Source organism: Neodiprion virginianus, chromosome 4 (assembly GCF_021901495.1).
Source record: "Neodiprion virginianus isolate iyNeoVirg1 chromosome 4, iyNeoVirg1.1, whole genome shotgun sequence".
Lineage (NCBI taxonomy): Eukaryota > Metazoa > Arthropoda > Insecta > Hymenoptera > Diprionidae > Neodiprion > Neodiprion virginianus.
This window is the reverse complement of record NC_060880.1, coordinates 15,572,509-15,597,477: the sequence shown is the minus strand read 5'-3', so window position 1 is coordinate 15,597,477 and position 24,969 is coordinate 15,572,509. Positions and strand designations below refer to the sequence as shown.

Below are 24,969 nucleotides of genomic sequence, written 5' to 3'. Positions count from 1 at the left end.
TAACAAACCATTGATTACTGTTTCTGGCAATGCAGATTATAAAAGCTCGACGCACGCTTGTGAAACCAAATCGTTGCACGCGGAAAATGATTTTTGTTTTCTTAAAAATCGAAATAAAAATTTTTGTAAACCGATGGCAAGCAATTTTTTCGAATCCAGCGTTGTGCTAGTGACAATTTCTCATAACGTATAATTTTATTTCTCCCTCATTCTCTCTTTGCCGAATAAATCTTTCAATGCAATAAAATCTATGATCTGATTACAAATATAATGTGAAAGGTGTCGGTGAACAAGTTTCTGTACGCGGATAACTTGTAACGTGGTGTAATATGAATACGTCTTTTTTTTTTGTATCTACTCTGCATGCGACGGTCATGTTCAGGGGAGCTGATTGATTCGATGGTTGGATGGATGGCTGGATGAATGGATGGATGGGTGGGCGGGTGAGTGGATCACTGTTGGTGCTGGGTTTAATATTGGTGCTAGAATCGAGGTTCGAACAAAACCGCGCTCGAGTTGATGGATTCGAGGTTGCGCGTTAGTTGGGCGGGGGCGGCGGGGAACTTGACCAGGAGGCAACAAGGAATAGATTTGAACTACGGAGATGAGCAGGAGTGATGGTCAGTCTGTCGGTCGTGGGCGTGCATGCAGCATGCTGCGGCGCCTCGGAGAATAACCGGGCCAACCTCGTGCAGTCTAAGCGCGACGAGAAAATATCCTCGTCTATATGGGTTTAAATGAATATTCTACTCGGTTTAACATTTTTTGGATTTTTTTTTTAATAACTAATTCATCTTCATTTTCGTTTTTTACATCTCGGTGCTCGCAATATTTTATCCACCTCACACCTGCCGTCTCAGGTCAATCTTTTTTTTTTTCGTTGGTATTAATCTTCGAGATAAAATATCAAGAAATTACATAAACAACAGACAACGCGTTTTAATTTTGCGACACCTGAAACTGTAGCGGTAAAAACGCAATCTGACCGCGCGATTAAACCAGTGTAATCTGATGCCGGGTCTAGGAGTAGACTATTGTAAGTATTGCACCATCATTTTATATCGTAGTATGGTGTGAATTCAGGCTACCTGCATCACGTAATTGTTCAGGTACTGTTAGCAATGTTTGTCATTCACGGTCACGATCGCTAAACGATTCTAATTGTTGAGGTGCAGCGTATAAGCTAACTGGCTAGTTGCAGCGATTCTCTTTTTCATTCTTGTCACTTTAAGCTAGGTCGATATTTTTAACATCATGCTACGTGTGAATGAAAATTAATTTTGATTAAATTTATGCCGGTTTTCGATTGTTTTTAATTTTTTTGTAATGTGTATCATGTAAAGTAATGTTCATTAATGGGTACTCAGTGGCTCACTATTTTTTTTTTTGGAATCAAAACTGGACGAAGTTTCCTTTCTTAGCAAATTTTATGCGCCAATGACTTACGATGCAAGTGAGAAGAGAAACAAACATTGATCATATACGCATGAAATTTCCATATAAAGGAAGCTTGTTTCAGTTTCAATTTCAAAAAATAGTAAGCCACTGGGAACCGTTGTCATAATATTTGTAGTTTTTCGAACGCAGATCAGTTGACCTGATGAAACCGAAAACTATACTACAACTTATTTCGCGGGTTCAGATCGTTTTGTTTGGATTTTTCTCAATTCATCAGCTTCTCACGCTCAATGTAAAACTACTAAAAGAAAAAAAAAAGAAAAAAACGTGCTTAGAAAGCAAGAATATGCAAAAAAAAATTGAAGATAAAATAACGGATATAGAATGGTATAAATGCGATAAGATTTAATCTGTGTTATAATTTACACCTATAAAGGTACACATCGAATAACACAAATGTATAATAAGCATAAATCGTCTAGCTGCAGGTTTCACACCATACGTAGTAAATTACCTGTTCGATATATCGACTTTTTCCGTACCACTAAAAGCCACGTATTACAGGTTTACCTCATTCTACTTATGTAGTTGGGCCAGTATTTTAAGAATCGGAGGTCATCTAATCGGTTTAGCGACCGCATAGTAGATACAATAACGCGCGAACGTGAGAATGGAGGTGACACCTGTATCTATAACGACGGTCGAAATCAAATCTAAGCCAACGGGACGCGAAAAAGGAGAGAAGCATATCGCTAACGGGCGGGGGGTGAAATCGAATCGAATACTCGGTCTTGCGGGCAGTGAGAGAAAGGGGAAAGAAAAGTTCTAGGACCTCGCGTACAGTGTGTAGGTATATAGAGTAATTGGAATGCAGCGGAAAAATTACATTAGAACGAATTAACCGTCTGGTAAAAAATACAACGATTACAATAAATGTCAATAAACTATGAACAGGGACTCAGATATGGGAATGAGAGAAAGAGCGAGTGAGAGTGAGCGATGTGGATGCTGCGAGAGTCAGCTCGTCGTGATCAACGCTCGTTGGTCACGAACTACTGCCTGCGATCATGTGAGTAGGTGCGTTTTACTGTATGATGATGCAGCGCTGATCAGCACGTTGTTCGGTTACACTGCTGCGAGTTTGTTACCAGTGGCGAGATCAGCGGCTCGAAAGAATCAAGCAGCATTGACAGCGGCCAATGCGACCTGCAGACGACAATGGCAACGGCAACAACCGGCGAGTAGTGACGAGTTGGTCTTCTCGTGTGTGCAGCTCCGTACGTACGAATGAATTCGTGCTCGTGATCCACGGGTCTGCAAATGTGTGCAGAGCCGCCGGCAGGAGCGTCAGTGAAGACAATTGATTGTCTCCTATTCCCCCCTTTTCGACGTCTAAGCGCGCGCTGACGTCACATCCTACTTCTGCATCGGCGCGATCCGATCTGCTGGGTACACGGCGCTAAAGCTCTCTTATACCGAGATTTGTTCTCCGGGTGGTTTTTCCCTGCAAACTTTTCAGTATCTTTCATGCAGTACCGCGAGAAGGCTTCCAGGATTCAAGCTTAACGTCCACGTTCACGTATAATTGGCTTCTGATGAGGATTTTCAATTTCTCGTTACTATTTGTTCATCGTTTTTGTACAATGACCTCTGGTGAAAACCCCTTTTGCACATATGACACTGTTGCAGGTGTGTTTGTGACAGCTACTACTTTAACTCTAGGTCACTTCAACGCGCTATATGTAACATCAACCGTGCCTTGACACCGTCGCGTGGTTGGACAGTGATAGGTATAATAGAAATCTTGATTAGCGAAGAGACGCGAAAGTATATTCAAACTAGATTTATGGCTCTGCGTTGCATTATTGTAGCATATTGCGAATAGATGGCAAAATATGCGTTCGAGGATTTTTTCTACATGGGTGTCACGAAATTTGTCAGATAATTGTGCAATTTTACGGGTGAATCGCAGCAAATGAAACAGTGCAGGGAATCCCCTTTGCACGGCGGTTTTATAATCACGCTAAGAATTGACTTCAATGAATTCTTCGAGAACCGAATCAAGGTCTGGTAATATGGCCAATTTCTTCCTCCGAGAAGACGATGCACCGAGTTATCATTTTGCCCGGTACATGATGTCACCAGATCACACTCATCATTGAGGAAATCGTTTAACTGACTCGTCATCCGGAAACTGAGAAATATGCATGTATATTGAATAATATAATAATATACGAAGAGTATGGAAGCTGAGAAAGAGGAACGTCTCCAGCTATACGAATTAAACGGGTTTATATACTATATATTCGTTGGCACTTCCGCGGATGAGAAGCGTCTCGTATAAGTGGGCATCAATTGACGCCTTAAACGCCAAGTGCAACCTCATCGTGTTATATTCCAGTTTTAAGAAAACGAAAAATAAAACATCTGTAATGATTGTCCGGACGGATTTGATTCTATGAATCGTCGTTGTGTTCTTTTTTTTCCCTCCAATTTTTTGTGCAGATTTTTAACCGATCATCGCTTTAGGATAGCAAATCGATATTCAGTCACTGATGCGCAAGTAATTTTCTGCAAAGAAGTCTTGAGGACTCGTTGGTAAGGGTTGAATCTTACGCAGAACCGTCTAAAGAACAGTGCGCCGGCCGGTGTCTCAAACTCCGCGCTGCAATTGCCTCAGGAAGCTGAATTAGTCATGTCAATGACGATGATGTTATATACCATGCTAGCCAAGGTCTAAGTACCCTCTTCTCTTGTTTCCACTGTAGGTAGTTTGAGAAAATCGTCGTTCAAATTGACAGTTAAAGAATTATTATTATGACTGTTATTCTTTTCTTATTCTACAATTTCAATTATTCCACGTTGTATATCTCGATGCTTCTAGGATGTGAATATAACTGTTGAACGACCAGAACGAAGTCTCAAACTTTCAAGCGCATACGCCACGAGTTATTCAGAGTTTTGTGGAAACACTTATAGCCGGGTATATATATTTTGATGTAGATGTAACGTACCGGAAACACCGCACGTGCGCAAGTGTCCCTCCGTCCTGAAGAATACAAATAGATAGAGGTGTATCCAAGCCGCCACGAAAGGTTGAAAGAAAGGATCAGACACCCCGTACCGAAGGAAGATAAAAATCTTTGTGTACCTTATATTCCTAGGGAGCAGCTGGTGGCTACCGCCGATGAATTATTAATAGTTTCCGTAATATCTTACAATTTACGACTTCCCGCTGCGCGTGCGGCCGACGTACGGTGAAAATCCTTTGTTGAAACCAGTCCCCGTTGTCCCTGATCATTGCGGCACTGCAGTTGAAGCATATCCTTCGAATCGTTCTTATTCTCCGCTGTTTTCAGCACGCGTCAATCAGTCGATTCACCCGAAATTCAACGGATGAATCACGATGTTGTCGCCCATATTGAGGCTCCTGGGCGTCCTGGGGGTCCTCCTAGTCCTCGACCCTTCGTTGCCCGCTTCCGGAAGCGTGCCTGACCCTGCGGAGTCCGAAATGATCGAGGTGAGCGAGGCCACAACTGCGATCCCAAAGCGGACACTCCCAGACCGCTGTCTCGTCGGCACGGAGCCCGGGCCCTGCAAGTACTACATTCACAAATGGACCTTCAACAAGGCCAGGGGGAAGTGCAGGACCTTCGTGTACGGCGGTTGTCTCGGCAACGAGAACAGATTCGACTCGGAAATCGAATGTCTTCACTACTGCGTCGGTGGTCCGGATCGTGAGTGATTTAGGTTTCGGTTTCCGACACGCGAGGACTAGAGTTCAGTTGTAAAGGACTTTTGTATCCTGTTACAGACACTCTGCCACCCTACATGGTCACCAAGGGCAGCATCTTCATCACCACCAGCACTTCGACCACCGCCGCGCCGTCGCCGACTACCAAGAAAATCCCACCGCCAACTTTCTCACCGCCGAAACCCACGAAGCCACCTGTTCCGAAGCACAAGAGAGGAAAGGTACGTCCGAATTTAATGTGCGACACTTTGATCACTGTATCTGACGAATCGATTTCTTATCGCCACAGGAACTTACCTTCATGGAATCTGGTCACGAGAAGACGTTCATGTTCGCCCAGAACAACACCTTCATTCAGATCGATGGAAGCGGTATCAAAACTTTTCAGCTAAGGTCAGTCGGCCTGCAGTTAGTTCAAAATCTCGTTACTCGTTTGGGGATTGAGAGTTTTCTTAAAAATAATCTGATCGTTTCTGCAGGCTGTGTCGTGAGATATCGTTCAAATTTCGAACGAAATTACCCCACGGCCTACTAGTCTATCACAGTGTCAAGGATCGGCCGGATAGTCTGGATCCTTACGCGTTGTACGTGATTGTTGAAAAGGGCCAGCTCAAGGTGGTCCATGTGTTTGGAAAGAAATCGACCAGCCTTACCGTTGGCGAAGGTCTCAACAGAGACGAGTGGCACAGTGTTTTAGTAAGGATCGATGTTCACGGGGCTAAACTCATCGCCAGAGTCGATGAGACGCAAGAGGAAACGAACCTCGAGGTCCTCGAAGCCGAAGTCAATTACGGAGTCTCCGAAGAGTTGGCTTCCGTCGTACTGATTGGAGGTACTTATTATTGGTCGGTTCTTATCAGTGTAGGTGAGAATTTTCGAATTGGTGGTTAAGTGTTTGTTTCATTGCAGGTTTGAGCTCGGAGGAAAAGCTTCACGGTGTGAAATATATAATTGAATCGTTCGTTGGGTGCATCAGAGACATGGTATTGAGTTCCGGCAAATCGGCGAGCGATTTGCTGCCCATAAGACCTCTGATCGCCACAAAACATGAGAACGTCAAGGAGGGTTGTGTGGACAAGTAAGACGAGTGAAATACGCTGATTACGTATAATGTAAGTTGATCGGCTAATTCGCGAGTTAATCGACGTTTCAAAAATCCAGGTGCAGAACACGGGAGAATCTCTGCTTCGTTGGTAGTCAGTGTGTAAATCACTATAACAGCTTGACTTGCGACTGTTTCGGGACGAAATACGAAGGGGAAAGATGCGACGTTTACAGTAAGCGATTCAGCGAATTGACGTAGATGCGTTAGTTTTGTTTTACGGCTGCTATAACACTCAAAAGTATCTCATTTTTTTTCTAGCTGCGACTATTCTCACACTGAGAGGCTCGTCCTTCGTTTCTTTTCGAGTATATGATTGGAAGGATCGGGTGCATTCCTCCGTGAATAGGATTAGTCTCGCGTTCAAGGTATGTTAAGTGCATCGTTAGAAATAGACGATGAACGGCTAATTCACCAATTAATTTCTTGTTTCTCATCCTTGGTGTACAGACCAGATGGGACGACTCGGCGTTGTTTTACGCGTCCGGAGAGATTGAGGGAACCGCTCATTACGTCGCGGCATCGATAAAGAACCGATCAGTCAACATCGAGCTGGATTTCGGCCACGATTCAAAGATACAAACAGTGATGGGCGACGACGTGACGTCGAACCACTGGAACAATTTGACCATATACCACAACGGACCTTTGGTATTTGTAAGTCTTAACGACGAGTCGAAGGTGCTTGAAGTGCCCGGAGAGAATTACAACATGATCATTGATCCCGAAATTTACATCGGAGGCGGACCTGAGCTCCACAAAAAAAAGGGACTCGTTTCTCACAATAACTTTGCAGGTACTTAACGGTGAAACTGTATCTTTAATTTCTATTCTCATTGGGTTAATCGACGATTTATCGCTGACTCTTTCGCAGGCTCGTTCAAGTACGTTTTCTTCAACGACAAGTCCATCATATACGAACTGAAACGGTCGAATCCGATGGTCCATTACATCGGGATATTGGAACCCGAGTATTATGAGGCTGACGTCGAGGTGATACCGATAACGTATCCTTTCGCTGGAAGTCACATTTGGTGGCCGAATACTCAGTCTAACTCCTTGAAGTTGAATTTCGATTTCAAAAGCTCGAAGCCTCTGGCCGTCCTGGCGTCTAGTGATACCAAGAATATCGACGGAATTGGCTACTGGGAGGTAAATTATCTGATGCGTAATTTTTAACCCGTATGTAAAATTGCGACATTTTTTCCTTTTACAATCATGTAACTGTGATTCGTAGGTTCGTTTGGTGAACGATGAAATTCGTTTTGAGCTCGTTCCAGACGTGAAAAATAATGTCACCCACATAACTTCGGTACATTTTCCACCTCATAATACATCTTGGCATGCCGTTGAACTGAATTACACCAAAGGAGAATTGAGTTTACAAGTTGATTACAGAAACAAAAAGAGCAAACTTTTTGCCATGGCATTTGAACTTGGTGACAGGGTTATTATCGGCAGTGGTAAAACTAACATGGGTGCGTATATCTCGGTCAGAATATTTTTTTCAAAGCCTCTATCCGTTTATCTAATATTTTTATCACCACAGGATTGGTCGGTTGCATGAGGGAAATCAGAGTGAACGATCATCGGATAGAACCAAGGCACGTTGTCAACACTGAGAGAGTCGTTGGTGAGGTTGCGTTGGACAATTGTCAGTTCGTAGATCCATGCAAGAGGCCGAACAGGTGCGAACACGGTGGCAAATGTTCCGTAGAAGTGGACAGAATCACTTGCGACTGCAAAGAGACCGGTTACAGGGGGACAAACTGCCATTTTGGTAATGAAATGGAAACGTCGACTACGAGTCAAATCAGACTTAACGTCGTCCTGTGAACTCCCGCATTGTTATTCGTCTTACTATCATATCCTTTCAGCCGAGTATCGAAAAACTTGCGAGGAATTAGCCCTTCTGGGATACACCAAGGACGATGTGTACCGAATCGACATCGACGGAAACGGTCGATTTCCCCCGGCGCTTGTGAAGTGCGAATTTCAGTCCATCGAAGACTCGACGAAGACCATCGTCGAGCATAATCTTCCCTCTCAAGTGGACGTCAGGTCTATTGACCAAAAGGAAGACTTCTCGTACAGCATTAAGTACCGGGAATTCACAGCCGAAATGCTACAGGAGTTGATATCTCACTCGTTGTACTGCAGTCAATATCTCAAATACGATTGTTACAAGGCGCCCGTTGAACTGCACAGTGCTACTTGGTTTCGGGGGTCCAAAGGCGTCACTGTCGACTACATTGGCAATGTTAGTCGCGGCTCTTGTCCTTGCGGAAGTAAGTTTGAATGCATTGTTGATTAATACGGGTAACAGTACGTTGTTTTTTGTTGTTAACTTTTTTTCTCACATTTCAACAGTGAACAGAACATGTGTTAATCCCAAACTCAGTTGCAATTGTGACGTTTCTGCCGGTAAATGGCTTTCCGATGAAGGTTACTACGAGACTCCTGAATCGTTGGGAATTACAGAATTGGTGTTTCTCCAGCAAAGTGACTTGGACGTTGATGCTCGGGGTAGAATTACTCTGGGACCTTTGGAGTGCGTCGAAACAAGTGAGTGGATCGGATTTTATTACAGTCTGACTTACGATGCACAACGGTAATGTGAAATTGAAATCTTATAGACACACAGAAGTATGTCGTTACCTTCACAACGTCACAGTCTTACATCGAAGTACCAGGTTGGCGGAAAGGTGACATAGCCTTCAGTTTTCGAACGACGGGCGAAAAGGCAATCTTGCTCTATCAGCCACCGATAAGGAGCAACTATCCGTCGTTCATGGTCGCTTTGACATCGGACTATCTATTGACATTCAATTTCACATTGAATACTGGACAGTGCCGTGAAATCGAGGTTAAAAGCCGGAGAAAACTCAACAATGGAGAATGGCAAAAGATTTGGATTGATTATAACGACTATCATGTCAGGTTTATGATCAACACCGATTCTGAAATGGTCGATTTACTGTCCGAGGAGGAGTTTGGACCTTTTGAAGGGTCCATGTTTATCGGTGGTGCGACCGCGTATGTGATTTTTGTATGGAAAGGAATTACCGAAATTTGAATGCGGAAAACATTGTAAAATATGACTTTACTCCTATTTTCAGAGAACACCTCAAAACCTCTTCCGTACGACAGGGGCTTATCGGATGCTTTCGAGGTTTGGTTGTAAATGGTGAAATTTTAGACATACACAGCTACATGTCCGTTCATCTTTCCGAAATAATTAAGGATTGCAAGCCTTCCTGTCAACCGAACAAATGTCAAAATGGTGCCAGATGCGTTGAACTTTGGAGCAACTTTGAATGCGTTTGCAAAAACAAATGGGCACACCTGGGAACCTATTGCGAAACGAGTAAGTTTGGTTGGAAATAAAGTGACAGAAGAACTTTGAAAAATTCATCTCTGTATGTGTAATCGTTTTGTTACAGATATAAATAACGCTGCACTGACGTTCACGTCACCGGAGGCTTTGGTGAAGAAAAATTATATCAGTAACGAAGATGACGAGGAGAAACTTCTGCTAAAGGGAATGTTTCTGGAAAATATATTGATCAACATTAGGACGTACGATGCGAATTCTTTAATTCTGTACGCGAATGATCATTTGAACAATTTCTTGCACCTTTACATTTCGAACGGGACCAGTATCGTATACCTTTTCAATTCTGGTAATGAAATAAGAAACGTTACCGTCGATTATCCAGGTGAGGATGACAGTATCTGGGAGTTTCAATCGCTTATAATTTTCCAGAAGTTTAGTGCTAGTGCTGATTTGTTTTTTAGGTGCTAGTACCGGCGATTCGGTGCAAATAGCCATTATCAGAACCGAAAAGAACACGACTGTTCATGTTAATGAAGCCAACGTCACTCTCGACGCGGTTCCAATTTTACTGAACTCGTACTCTAACAAGCCTTGGATAAATCCTGAGAAAGAGGTTCTCGCGCCCCAAAGACCGCCGGCTCCACCGACCAGCTATTTTCAGGTGATTTTAAACCACAAAGTGACGCTGTGGAATCGTTTTCCGCTTTCGGCAACCTTAAGGATACTAAAAATTATCGTTATTCGGTCAGGTGAACCTCGGCGGTTTTGATCCTGACAACTTACTCAGAGTTGGTAAAAAAGGTGAGGCGATCCAGGGATATGTTGGCTGTCTCCGGGGTCTGAGGATCGGCGAGTATTTGGTCCCCTTGCCTCAATTGGCGAGCGAGGCTTACCAAGAAGGTAGCAAAGGCTTAATAGCGAATTGTCACATGAAATGCGACGCTGCACCCTGCAAGAATCTCGGTATATGCACGGAGGATTTCAGGAGACAGGAGTCGTCTTGTAATTGTGAGCACACCTCGTATTTTGGGGAGAATTGTGCCGAAGGTGAGTAACCAGTGATTGTTTGAGTTGAAACTGCTGTTGCTTTTACTTCGCTTCTTTGGTCACGAAATTTTTATTTTTTTTCCAGAAAAGGGTGCCGAATTCAGTGGTGAAAGCGTTGTTCAGAGGGAGTTTGATCTGGATGGCGAAGTGAATCAGGTAAAAATACAATTGGCGTTCTCCAGCAATGATTTGAGGCAAAGAACTATGGCACTGTTGCTTCTGCAGACTGAAAACAAGTAAGTGATCAGTCTGTAATTCAGAGGTTCCTCGTTTCGTTATTAAAATTTGAATTTCCTTAATCTCTGTTTAGAAGAAGCTACTATTTACTCGTTGCTTTAACATCCGAGGGTCATCTGATATTCGAAGAGGACAGAGAAGGCTCTGCCTACGCTGTTCGCATCAACGACAGAAACTTTTTGAATGGCGCAAGGCACAGTGTTTACTACGAGAGAAATAATAACACGACAACGCTGCTGGTTCGTTGATAAATGTCTTATTTCGATTTCCACTCCCTTTGAATTGGAATGTTGAAGAAATAAGATCCTGCAAATAACTGATGTTATCCTTGTCTTTTTTATGTGAATATTCCTCAATAGATCGACAGGGAGGCGATTCCGTTGTCAAATCCAGTTTTGAGTTTCGCCGCGGACAATGAGTCAAATCTGGATAATCCTGGAGGAGCGAATGAAATACAATTGGGCGGTTTGAACACCACAGATCCCAGATTCACCGCTTACAAGGGATACACCGGTTGTCTTAGCAGTACGTTCAAAGCCCCGTTGACCAAGCGAAGAGTTTAAACTTCCTTACAAATATCTAACTCAGTGCACACTGAAAAAAAATCCGTGGTGTTGAAATTGACCAAAATGTGCCACTACTATAAGAATCAGTATTTGTGATCTATAGCAAATCAATGACAGATTTTTCTTACGGTGTATATCAATATTGTATGTTATTTTACAGATGTCGTTGTGTCGATAAATGGTGGCGCTGTTATGAAACCACTCGAGGAATACATGCTGTTCACCAAAACTGGTAGCGATACTGTCAGGGCCACAATGCCAGCTGGTGTTCGAAGCGCTCAGTGCGCCGCTTTTCACGTACAACCCAGAGGTCTCGAACCCCCAAGGAACGATAGCGTGGTAATTCTACACATTACTTATTTACGAATTTATAATGGCCTGGGCATTGTCCTAGAATACCTTGATTTCCTTAAATTGCACATTCTATCACGAGCAAAATCTACTGGAATATTACAGGCTTGAAAAAAATCGGAATTCAGAAGTCACAGATATCGGTCAAGTTGAATCATGTCGATTAAATGAATCAAGTCATTAGTTGATTTGCAACTGAAATGACTGCTCTGATAAAGTGTGCGAATTGTAAGATGTCTTGAGTTTCCAAAAGTTTTGTATCGCAGACTCAATCATATGAATTATCAACCAAGTTTTTTTGATGTTTCGCGTTTTTAAATTCTAGACAAATTCGTCAACCAAAACGTACAGCAATTTGATTAGTCCAAAACTCTGGGAAAATTGTAACAATTTTGTTTCTCTCAAGTCTAGATGTTTTTATCATTTTGTAACCGAAAGTGCAGGTGTCAAAATTTGAAAATTTTAACGATACATCACGTCTGAACGGTGTGTATGTGTATACTTAAAATTTTTCAAGACACTGAAAAACGATTTATTCCAATAAAATTCATTTCAATTGGTGTTGAAAAATACTTTTACTCTCGAGTCAAATAATGTTCACATTTTTTACCTGAAAATCGGGACCAAAACGATTATATTTCTCACAGAGTAATTTTCAGTTCTTCGTGTTTTCCGTCTTCTTTTTCATTTTGAACTACATCTCTCTGCATTTTTATAAACTCTCAATAATAATATAATAAATAATAAATAATATAACAAGCAATAATAAAATGAATAGTTTTCGGACTGATAGATCAGACTTGCACATGAAAGGAAAACACTATTAAGTCAATAATATTACCAGAGTTGAGGCGGGAATAAAGTCCTACATGTAACCCACGATTAAAAGTAAATTATTCCCTTGATACATAATGTACTATTAACGCAGTCTGCTCGTAGCTCACAATTATAGTGAAAATGGGCTGCGAGTTGTTGGTAAAAGACACGGTAAAATTTTATTTGACGTAATCTAAAATAAAAAATGAAAAAAATTAGTGAAAAACTTGTAAATTCATGGTGTTAAGGGTCGAGATAAGGCTTGGGTCGAGGAACCTCCGGATCGCGTTGTTTACAAATCCCAGCGCTCCGACGAAACGAAGAAGGAACAGGGCGCAGGGACTTACGTCTTTATTGCGCTGTGCATTATCCTCGCTGCTGCGGTGATGGGCTGTATTTATGGGGTTTGTAGAAGTGCCCATAAAGACAGACAGAACAGGGCCAGAGACGCCGAGGATATTGCAACTAATTCGCAATCAAGGTGGCAAGGCGATTCCTATGATGTTCCGGCCGTCCCTCCCACCTCGACAGCCGTAAAAACCGTCGGTTTTAAGACCGTCGAAACGGAGGATGAGAAAAAATTGAACGGTACACATCACGCCAAGCCATTGGCAACAAAGGATTATAAAACCATACCAAATGTCGATACGAAAATCGACTTGTTGCACGACAAGAAAACGCATTTCAAAGGTGATTATATTGCGTACTCGTTCTCTTTTTCCTCTTCTTGATAAATAAACATTTGTTATTCTCTTAATTTTTTTTTTTTTCAGCAGATGAGGAACACGAAAAGAAAGAACTGCTCGGGGTAAATACCGCCCTGGTCTTTAAATCTCCGAAACCAAATCCATTCGTAAACACTAATTTTTTATGATTACAAATTATATTATTATCGCTTGCAAGGCTTTCGCGTATTTGCTTGTATGTCAATGTATGTATGCACGTTGAGATTTCCCAGTTTATTATTATTATTACTGTATTATAGCTATTATTGTATTATGATTATTATTGTCATTCTCAAGTACTTAAATTGCTACATGTTGAAAACCATCAAGAATTGTTGTCGAGTGAATCATATAAATATATATATACACATACAAATGAGAACAGTTACAATTTCTCACGGTTGCAAAATTAATGAGACCACCGTTTGATATCATTTGGATTTTATTTTCTTTAGTTATTAGCCAGCTTGTTACTTTAAGAAGTTGAAAAAAATTCATGCAAGCATAAAGATCGAGAAATTTTCTTGTACATTGTGTATAATGTTTTATATATGTTTCATTCTTAGAGTTTTAGCAAAAGAATTGGAGCTAAGCCAAGCAACAAAAATTAATGTGCATGCTCTGCAAGAATGTAATATTTATTGAATTATTATAATGCACGAATATGAAGTATGAAAATTAGATTTGGAATGAAGAAAGCATCACACTTTTTAAAACTCGAAGGGAAAGAAAAGAAACGAAGGAGATAAATATAATAATTTTCGGAACTTGCAACAACTATCCTATCGCCGCGTGCCCGTTGCAAAACACAAGATAACTCATAATTTTATATGGGTAATTATTATGAGACCCCAGAGATAATTAAGAGTTTATGAGTATAATAAAAAAAATCTGCGCTTCTGACGATTGTTGATTACACATTATACGTATGTAAACTCATTTATCCCGAGGTTGCATAATAATGAAGAAATATTGGAGTTTTCATTGAAGAATTCTTGATGTATTTTTCTTTTCTTTACAATCAGTCGATGGAAGATCTCAGGGAGGAACCGGAACTCGAAGAATGCGAAGAGGAACAAGAAGAGGAAGACAACGAAGAGATCAGCAGCACCGCCAGCAACAGTACCGATAGAAGCAGAAACAGCGTTCCAGATGATGATATTCTAGTGCGACCAGCACCGGTAAGAAACTCGTCATCGGTTAGAAAATCATTTTACGATCGTGCAGCAGATAATGGGGAGAGTTTTATTACTGCCGGCGCTGAAACTGACCAGCGTTTCGAAACTAATGATGTATTATATCCGGAAATGAAGATGCTGGAGACGAATTTTTCCGTCACTGGTATCAATGAAATTCAGACCAAGTACGTCTCGGCGAAAAACCGGCCATTCGATTCTATCAACAACCAAATTCGGGCGAATAACAACAACAAAAATATTCATGTACAACGAAGACCTGTTAGCTTCAATTTACAGTGTAATTAAAGTTTTTATTTTTTTATTTTCTCTTCACCATCGACAAGTAAATTTTGTTCTTTTTAATTTGATTATCACACAGATTTTTGAGCTGGTTTATTGAACAGTTGCATCGTGGAAGTGATTTTCTATTTCCCAATTTTCTTTTATTTAACACTTGTCTCGCACTTGTTCAAAATATCAAATGCTTTACACGCTAAACCGTTAGATCCAGATTAACCTGCTTGAAGGGTTGATAACAAAATATGTGAAATAACAATAAAATTAGCATATTGTGTATTTAGATCAGCCTTCATATTCATAAGTTAGTTTTAACTTATGCTTTATTTTTTATTTTTTATTTTTTTTTAGCGATGAAGACAAAAACATGGGTAGAAGTATTTTTTTTATTTGTTTTCTGAATTATCCAATGTGATGTATTCTACAGAAATGCACCGTACAAATGTTTAGCAGAAATTGATTCCTTTCGGTAGTAAGTGCGTTTGACAAATAGAGGAAAAAAAAAAAAACACCACATACAAAATCATCGAAATGATGGAATTTTTTATATTCAAGGTTAGAGTGTATAACGGGAGGGGGGAGTAAATAAATATTTCCATTTCGTGCGGGGCAATGAGATTTTGTAATGAAAACTCAACCGAGGCTGGCAACGGCAATTTTTCAGATCAGTCGTTGGTCGAGGATGAAAATTGAAGAAAATGTGATACCGTTAGACCCTATTTCAAATTCAGAAGCACCAAAAACGCCTTATCAATTCTAGCTACGGGGTGCAATTGCTTTAAGTCACATCACAGCTCAAGTAAATATGATTTATTATCATTTTGGATTACCTACTTAACATTATTACTATTATCATTATTGTTATTATTATTTTTATTGTACGTTTGATAATATGTAATTTAGGGAATTACGTACATACCTATATACCTATGAAACTATTACGGTATATACACGATGCAAAAATATTTTCGAGCATGTTATAAAGCTATTTCGCACACATCGGGTAATGCCTATAATAGGAATTATTTATCGTGGTTTAGCTTATAACTTATGATTTAACAATTAATAACCATGTAAATCAATAATGCTTGTGTGTACAAAGTAAAAGCGATGAGTCTTGCAACTCTAAACATGTAATAGATTCATTGCTTTATCCGAATCGCTGTTGTTTGTGCGTGTACACGTATTATCATGTATACGTCTAGTCTTCATGTGCCTTGTTCTGAAATCTGGTGTTGTTATTAATTCGCATATATTTAATGTAAGAATAACAATTCAGGAATAAATACTGAAGCAAATGGTATTTTATGGCATGTTAATTTTCACGGACGAAATTTGTAATATCAATATCAAAGAAGGAAGACGCAAAGAAACAAAGAAATTAATTTCTACCACTAAAATCGACTGTTTATTCCAAAATGTATATATTTTTTTTTACAATAAACTGGCCTGTTCAATATGCAGGGTTATTTACGTAGAACTAAAAACTGTTTGCTACTAATTGCAATCGTTCACAATCTTACGATATTATATACAATAACACATGCTATAACATCCCAATTCAAATTAATGCGATCGGTTATTCTTCATTCCGTTGTTCAACCGAGTAAATTCTCTGGGTTTCTTTTCAATCACTCTCAATAATCATGATTCACACGCATATTTTTTGGTATTCGAATGTCGTTAATGTGATTCATTTTTCCTTATGAGATCAATAACATATAAACCATGGCTAAGGAGTATAAAACTCAAGTTTCTTTTCCAAAATTTATACTTTGCTGTAATACTACGAATTAATTTCAAATATTTCATGATATTCAATGGGATTACTGATGAGTATCGATCACTTATTAAAATTATGTTGGTTAACGTTCTCGGGTTTCCTTCGACAGATGATTCACGAGAAGGGAAATTGTAGTCCAGATCGAAAATCAGAGGACCCTCACAAAGGTGAGTGAACGTTAATGATCTTGTATTTCGAAAAAAAAATTTCCTTCTTTATGTCTTCAATGATACATGATGAATAAATGTACTGACTCATCCGAATGACTGTATTGAAAATCCTTTTACTTCGATTCTATCTCATTCTGCCAGACCGAACGAAGCGACCAATCGTCAACGTGTCACCGATATTTTTTTCCGAAACACAGAGGATATTTAGAAATCCGGTGAGCTATCAGGGATGTCCGAAATTTAAAACCAGTGCTGCGAACAGATTGTCCATCGAGTCAGTTTTGTCCCTGGATTAGCGGTACTGGACCGATTTGTTTGACAACCAATTAAAACGACGAATGTAGTGAGAGGACAGTACCTATGAATATTGTAAGGAACATAGTTGTGTAATTTTTGGATTATTTATCTTAGAAAAATTATACTTCATTACATGTAATGTATGTTGTACATTTGAAAATGTTTTGTAAATATTTCAAAGATGACGGATACACAGAGTGATGTATGAAGATTTACTCATTGCTGAAAAATTCTGGAAAATATAATATTTACACACCGCATTTGACATGTATTTATTCTAATCAAGATTTGACGAGATAAGAATATCGGCGTTGACGATCGACGGAAAGTTTTTAGCGACTTTGTTGATTAGTATACCTCAATTGGATGAATACAATACATTGCCTGTTGTAAAATTGTCTTATGGTATAAGAGTAATTATTGTAGCCCTACAAAATAACCCCATACCGAACTTGACTATTGGTAACTATATATTGAGAACGAATGTTCAAATTCACTAGAGAATCGTTGAATGACGGAAACGGATGGTGTTGTTTTGAAAGGCGGATATAAAATTGTTTCGGTGAAGTAGCGATGCATAAGTTGAATCAAAAGTATTTCAAATCATCATCAAATATGAACTCACACTCGGGTGCAATGTTCACGTCTCTACTTCAAATCTAGCCGCTTGTCCGTGTCGCGACTCAAAACAAATCTGCATCCATTTCCTATTCTCTACTGTTGCGAAATCATATCTGTGTATCATCTATGTGTATTCTCGCCGGTAAGTTGTCAGTCATCGTTCTTTTCTCTCATTGTACACATCGCATCACCTGTGTATCTTTCTCAAATAAAGAATCTTTACGATCTTTACTGAGCAATCAATTATTATCATCATCCCGCTTCCTCGCTATAGCCATCTATGAATAATTCGCGGATTCCACGTCAACGGTCGAGGATCTATTTTCATTTCTCCAAACAAAAACTAAAACACGAATGAACCAAGTTTCTCGTGATAATAATATTATTGGAATCATTCGAACGTTGCATTGCCGGTTGTGAGTAATCCTAGTATCAATCTAATCGACAAATATGACACCAGTATTGACGAAAGTCAAGTGCCACTAAAGAAAACTTGCACCCTGATAGGGTTTTTTTTATCAGCAAATGACATTTTAACATCCGGAACATCCAAATTATTGTGACTTTTATGTTTGCGGCCAAGCGATTCTCGTCCTTCGGGAGGACCTTCGACTTTAGAAATTTTCAATCTCAAATGTGAAATTATAAACTATTTGACTCGAAGAAAAGGAAGGTCAATCCCTTTGTATTTTTCAAGTCCATTTTTCGTGATGACATGAAAAATGACGAAATAAATATATCCAGGCGCTATATTCACGTAATTTTGCGAAAGGCGTCGATTGCGAGCAGTCTAAACTCACTGCCAACAGCGGATCAGAATTACACCAAAGATTTCTTACGATTACTATTTGCAGCTAATCCCAGTAATCGAACATGAATCGGGATATAATTGCGAAATTGAATAATGGTTGAACATTTGTCGACTGACCACTGCTTTTCAACACTGGAAAAGTTCATCACTGATTCGTTGTTGTGAAATTGAATGCTGATTTCACTTTTATTCAGCAGCCAAAAATTATTTTACCCTCCCATCAGCTTTGAAGTTATACTTCTTTAGGCGCGTTATGAAAAACTGATGAGAGTGAAATTTCAAGAAGCGCGCGCATCACTGTAACACAAAATTAACAGGATGAAGTTGCCCACTCAACCGAATTCATTAAGTCTCGAAAAAAAGGTAAATATTTATCCACATGGTTTTAGTTTTTACAGTCACAACACGTGTTTTATTTTCATACAAGTGCGAATTATATATGTGGCAATAAAATATATTCAGTAGTGATTTAAATTGACATTTGGATTAATATTATTTACTATTTGTGAATATTAGTGAAAAAATTGTGCTAAAATACTTTTTCAAGTGCTCCAATATAATTGCGGTTAGTTATCCGTATATATTATTTATTGATATAAATTAAAATATCATTATTTAGTATAATTAATACTAAATATTATTAAATTATCAATTTTGAATATTTATTATTGGTTTTTTAATATTTACAAAATAAAGAAATAAATTTAATAGAACATTTAATAAAAAGTTCGTGACAAAAATTTAATAGATTATTTAAATATAATGTAAGACATCCGTTATTTGTTTTATTGTTTTTTATTACATACTTCTTCTCTTTTTTAAATTTAGGTGACAACTTTCCAACATGGATTAGAACCATCAATTTTTTCATAGTCCTTATCAATATTCCAATTAATTATATTGTACATACGGTGGACTCTTTCTCTTTTAATTTCATCTATAAGCTTGGAGGGATAACCATTATTTTTCAACGTAATATCAACTATATGTATAAAAGTGATACACGGTACAAATCATTTAAAGGCAATACATATTATTTTATCAATTTTCCAAAGCCTTGTCTGGAATATCGTTAAAAGATAATCAAATCCTCAAGCAAATTACATATAAATTCATGTGCAAAATGTGAATTATGGGTGAAAAAATGCGGCAGAAGTGACCGTGGTTTTAGATCTATTGATGATGTTACCAAGGATAGAGTCGTTCGGGTCAAGTGTGCGCACTTAAGGATTTAGGTTCGTGTAAAAATTGAACAAAAAGAAATAAGGACAAAAGAACCCATGCATATGATAAAGCATTTATTGAACTAATAATTAAATTAAGTAATAACACATAAAAATTTGACAATTGGAAAGAAAAAATGGTTAATGAAAAAAATTCAAGTTCTTGAATAGTTATAGACTTCTTAATAACAAATTATTTTGAAGACTAGATAAATAAATAATGCGAGATCGACTTATTACAATAAAATCACATAAAATCAGATGCCTAAGAATGAACTTGGAGCAATTTTAGAAATTTAAAAGAAACTTTAGAATTAGTTGACAATTTTAGGAGGATTATTTGTGGCAGCGATCACATTCAAAACTACCTCCTTCATAAAAGGTACATTGTTCATGCCACGCGGCATTGTGATCAAAAACTGAAATAAAAAAAAACATCATTAGTCAATTTTTTTTACAACAACTTCATTGCTTTCTCACATAAAACAACGGGGGTATCTAAGTGTGCGAACGCGCGCACTTACCCGCGCACACTTGCCCCAGACCGAGATTTTTGATAGATACTCATATAACTTTACTCATACTAAACATGAATTAAATCTTTGTTACCGTACGTTTCAGTTTCCTACGCATATCACGACTTTCCCTTCTGCCCTTCGTAGATAAACAGGGTGCGCACACTTACCCACTGCGCACGGTTACCCCTGAAGACTCTACTTATATTTGCTCACTACATTTTCTTGGAGAAAGTGGTCCAACCGAACAAAATCCTGATCCCTTAAGCTGTCAAGAATTTAAAAATATTGATGAATCAATCAATAAGGTAAGGTATACAATAATTTATACACAAATATAGTTTTCGGAGTTATTACCTCAAACCTGTTTATAGGTGATCAAAGAAAGAACCAGCTTATTTGAAAAATATAAAAGAGTTGACATGGAAGAAGCAAATGGATCTGATCATACAAAAAAAGATAATATTTTAGCAGCTGCACAGGTAGAGTATGAATAATATAAAATAATAAAAATGTATTAATCTTAATAAAAAATTTAATAAATCTTTCATGTATTATCTCGTATTAAAGATATTATTTATAATAAAGACTACTAAAAATATTCAATTCAGTATAACATTTACATTTGGCTTATTAATTATGCCATGTATAGCCGCAAAATATTAATGACTTATTTTATAAATTATTTCCATGAGTAATACTCATGTTAACTACAATGTTTTTTCAAGTACAACAAATTAATTGACATTATTAATTAGAATAAAAATGTAAACAATAATTTTTTTTATAAGTTTTCACATAGTAAAAAAATATTGATGCCTAACCTCTCAATCAGCTCACTTTTTTTTCCTTTTTGCGGACGTCCATGACATTTTAGCCACCTTCTCAATTGTTCACAATTATGAGCTTCAACCGAGTCATAAATAAGTGAAGCACCATCGATGGTTTCTTCCAATAATTTATTTGTTTGTGGATATGATATTCCTTTCCCAGCCATTGTTGATCAGAACAGTACGAATCTTTTGAATGACCGCTATTTCAACATGGCGGCTACGCTTGCGCTCGTCTTATGATGAAAAAGCCCATAACGCGGCTACCCCCACCACTCAAATTTCAGTTGCTTGCAAGACCTGAATGTAAAGACCGTTTTTATGACAGATGCCTGAATTTTTCTCATGCCAAATTTCACCAAAAATACCTAAATCTATATGTATGCATATATAATGGAAGAGCGAGAGAGAGATTCCAAGTGTTATAACGGGTTTTTGCTTTGAAATATGTATTTTCCTCACATGTATATATATATTTCTATACACTAGACTCGTCCAAAATGAAGGAAAAAAATTAAAAATACGCAGGGTAATGGTAGGAAAAATGAAACTGATTCAAGCGTCGATTATATTCAATGTTACTATACATAAAATAATGGTGAACATGTGACTATAATTATCCATACATATTTTTTTTCGCTCGAAATTGTGTATACATATTATTTTATATGATAAAATTATTTATTACATTATTATGTTATATTAACCCGTTATAAAGCTTGAAATCTCTCTCGTTCTTCCATTATATATGTATATATGTATGTATACATACTCACAACACCGTAATGTTTTTTTTAATTTCATTTTATCTCAAAATTCACAGATATTATATGTATATTTAAAGGTATTTATAGCAATATTTCCTAAGAATATGACTAAAATCCAAAAGAAAAAAAAATATTATAAATATTAAAAATCTAATTACAGATTCGAATTGTTGAGAAAAATAGCATAGCTTAAAAAAAAATGTACGATATTATTAACGGAGTTATTGAGTTGATAATTAATTAAGCGGTGAGAACAGCCGGGCGCGCGAAGCCTCGAGCCCTCCACTACGCTGCCCGGCTTGATTACTCCGACTAACGCCGCTCGACGAACGTTGAGCAATTTTTTTTTACTAGAACAACGCACCTAAAGATCTGAAAAAAATCACGGTGTTGCCTTGGGGTGTTGAGAGATAGCTGATATTTTTTTTCCCCTCCAATATTAATTACAACAACAATAAACAAAATAACACTTAAACACCGTTATCTCCGGTTCTAATCAAGATATTCATGTTTTTTTTTTTTAAATTACTCGTAAAATGTAGGGCAAGTACAATACATCATAATATTTGCAACAATATGAATATTCTCGAAGATATCTCTATTTGTTTGAAAGCAAAAAATTTCAAGTCGCCCAAAAATTGAGATTTTCAAGTATAAAAAATTTTTTCTTGTCATTTATGGAAAATACTAGTAACGAACTGACTCCATGATTTTTCGGCAACCCGTGGCCAATCACATAAGAAAGGGCAGACGATATACTGATTTTGGCTTGTCGCGGATTGTCGCTCAACTATAACACAGCCAAAAAAGCCTTGCATTATAATTTTGAAGACACTTCATATTACCTGTACCATTAGTTTCAAATTCACACGTTGTTTATTCATCACTTTATAACAAGAAATGTAAATTTTTTTTTTCCACCGCATTTTGCATTTTGCAACTAAACAAATAGAGGAAATTGATCTCACGATAGCTTGTTTTATCGAGAATGATGAGACGGACAACTTTTGTTTCAACAGTTTTCGTGTATGACCCATAATAAAGACGTTATTTAACAAAATGTGGGGCCTCACAAGTTTAAACAATGGTAACGGACAAACCCGGACCTAACTTTTTGGGGCATAGGTGAAAATATGTTCGTCCATCTCTAATTAACCTTCAAAAAAATCGGCTAACCTACGTTATTCCAGAATAGAACTTAATTTTATTCTCCTGGACTACATGTATGATGGACGATGTATGACGTATGATGTGTGATGTATGATGATATGATGATGCATGTATGATATATCATCATACAGCTTCTTATACGGAGCATCCATTACATCTCGATCAAAATCAGCGCATCCGTGATGTATTATAGTTACTCTGAATTTTTTTCCATACAAACACTTTTCGAAAAACAATTCTGCTTCTCTACCCAACGTAGATACTTCACTTGCGACTAGCTAAAACAGCGTTCTGATTTTATGCCTACGAAAATTCAAGTTCGATAGAGCAAATGAAAAGTCGTTGGGATAATTATGAATACTAATGTTATGGAATACATCGAGCGCGTGTCGAATAGAATCCCATTTCAACATGGATAATTATTATATTTTTATATCATGGCCGATTAATGTAGATAATCTAGTTTGTCTCCTGGAAAATTAAAACCGCATATTCAAGTCGGTAAGTACGCACAGGGGATGACTACCTGCGTGCCCCAACGCAACCTTTAAGCCTCTGTAATTATGGGAGTTCCACGAATTTCAAATTAACATGAGACCCATTCTGAGGACCCCAAACTATAAGAAAATGCTAATAAAATCGAATTCTTGAAGTTTTTAAACGGAAACGTCCACTTAAACAATAATAATAACAGTCAAACAATATTTGGTTGTGTTCTATTTTTGGAGTGTTACCCTTTTTGAATAAACTGACACTCTAAAGCACGAATATGCATTTTTCCTAATATTACCGTGGCAATGATACAGAAAAGAGTAAAGTGCCAGCTTAATTATTATAGATATAATTATAACTACGAAGCGATTCTCGTTACCCTGATACGTGAGGAAGCAGAGAGAAAAGTACAACACCACCCAAAATATGATTGGAAACGCGATGTATGTGCGGATGTAACCCTTTACAGAGAATATCACACAATATTCCCACATTTTGTGCTTAATTCATCGAATTCAGAAAGCATACTTTTCTCATACCGTATGATAAATTTCAAAACAGGTAACCAATAGGGCCTGAATAACGGCAGCTGTGTCCCCCAGGTAAATACTGATAAATATATACTCGATAATTCCACCCAAGCCCCAATAGCTATTTTCATGTCATGGGTGTAAAGTGAAACGGGATTTTATAATCCGGGTGCACGTATAAAATCCCGTGCAAATTAAATTGTTCGTTATGGTAGGCCGAAAACGGGATTTTACGCCTGCGCCCGGATTATAAAATCCCGTTTTTGGCCTACCATAACGAACAATTCAATTTGCAATGGTCGGGTTCAAGATTTGCCTTTGCTTCTAGGTGTTTGTGGATTTATGCGTAAGTACAAAACTTTTATATTCAATTAGGAGTGATTACAAAGTCTGCATCGTTTCTCAACCTACTAACAAACTTCTTTTGACGTTGCTATCAGCTCTTTATCAAAATAAGACACTGGTTTATGACTTTCTGGTAAACTTCGACCGCGTTTTACCTAATTTTTTAAACTGGAACTATTTACGGGTTTCGGGAACAGCTTGGATTAAACCCATCACATCGTACTATTTCAAATATTTCGAAGCCAAGAAAAACGGGGTGGGTAGCATGTATATTTTAATTGGAAAAAAGTTTTAAATAGCCACAAATTATAATTCTGTTATTCGGTAGATACTAGCAAACCAAACAGTCCTCGTGAATGTCGTTTATTTTCACTATCCGGCTTACGATGCACTCTGACAGCAGTTTACAGCGGCTGTAAATCTACAATATTTTTACAACTTCGTTTACCGTTGTGTACCTAGCATGTCGGATAAGTATGGCGAGGGGTAAGTTGATTTGGCTCTCAATCATGAGCCAATCGGGGTTAAGTCCAATAAATCTTGTGTCCAATAATGCTGGTATCCAAGCGGCTGGTGTCCAAACGGAGTTCATCCCTACTGGTCATCT

At 38.1% G+C, this 24,969-nt stretch overlaps 1 protein-coding gene across 13 annotated transcripts; it reads left to right on the top strand.

Moving 5' to 3' along the window:
• Positions 1-630: 630 nt before the first annotated feature.
• Positions 631-20,740, top strand: LOC124302269 (uncharacterized). Of its 13 annotated transcripts, none has more exons than XM_046758238.1 (29): positions 631-1,036; positions 4,758-5,135; positions 5,213-5,373; positions 5,442-5,545; positions 5,632-5,984; positions 6,062-6,230; positions 6,314-6,429; positions 6,516-6,622; positions 6,705-7,050; positions 7,129-7,406; positions 7,492-7,732; positions 7,804-8,034; positions 8,132-8,542; positions 8,625-8,819; positions 8,891-9,290; positions 9,374-9,621; positions 9,698-9,973; positions 10,053-10,252; positions 10,341-10,638; positions 10,724-10,874; positions 10,949-11,114; positions 11,235-11,400; positions 11,602-11,780; positions 12,857-13,298; positions 13,385-13,416; positions 14,359-14,514; positions 16,701-16,758; positions 20,376-20,536; positions 20,603-20,740. In XM_046758238.1, the coding sequence occupies exons 2-29, from the start codon at positions 4,805-4,807 to the stop codon at positions 20,723-20,725; spliced, it is 6,099 nt and encodes a 2,032-aa protein (XP_046614194.1). In that variant the 5' UTR covers positions 631-1,036; positions 4,758-4,804; the 3' UTR covers positions 20,726-20,740. The 13 variants fall into 13 exon arrangements, 10 of the variants coding, with proteins under 10 accessions (XP_046614194.1, XP_046614189.1, XP_046614193.1 ...); XM_046758233.1 differs by having other exon boundaries at positions 13,385-13,461; XM_046758237.1 differs by having other exon boundaries at positions 13,382-13,416.
• The last annotated feature ends 4,229 nt before the right edge of the window (positions 20,741-24,969 follow it).

Coding starts and splice junctions, on each gene's coding strand:
- LOC124302269 (XM_046758232.1), top strand. CDS start 4,805: ATGTTGTCGCCCATATTGAGGCTCCTGGGCGTCCTGGGGGTCCTCCTA. Junction 5,136..5,212: donor CTGCGTCGGTGGTCCGGATC/GTGAGTGATTTA, acceptor ATCCTGTTACAG/ACACTCTGCCACCCTACATG. Junction 7,733..7,803: donor CAGTGGTAAAACTAACATGG/GTGCGTATATCT, acceptor TTATCACCACAG/GATTGGTCGGTTGCATGAGG.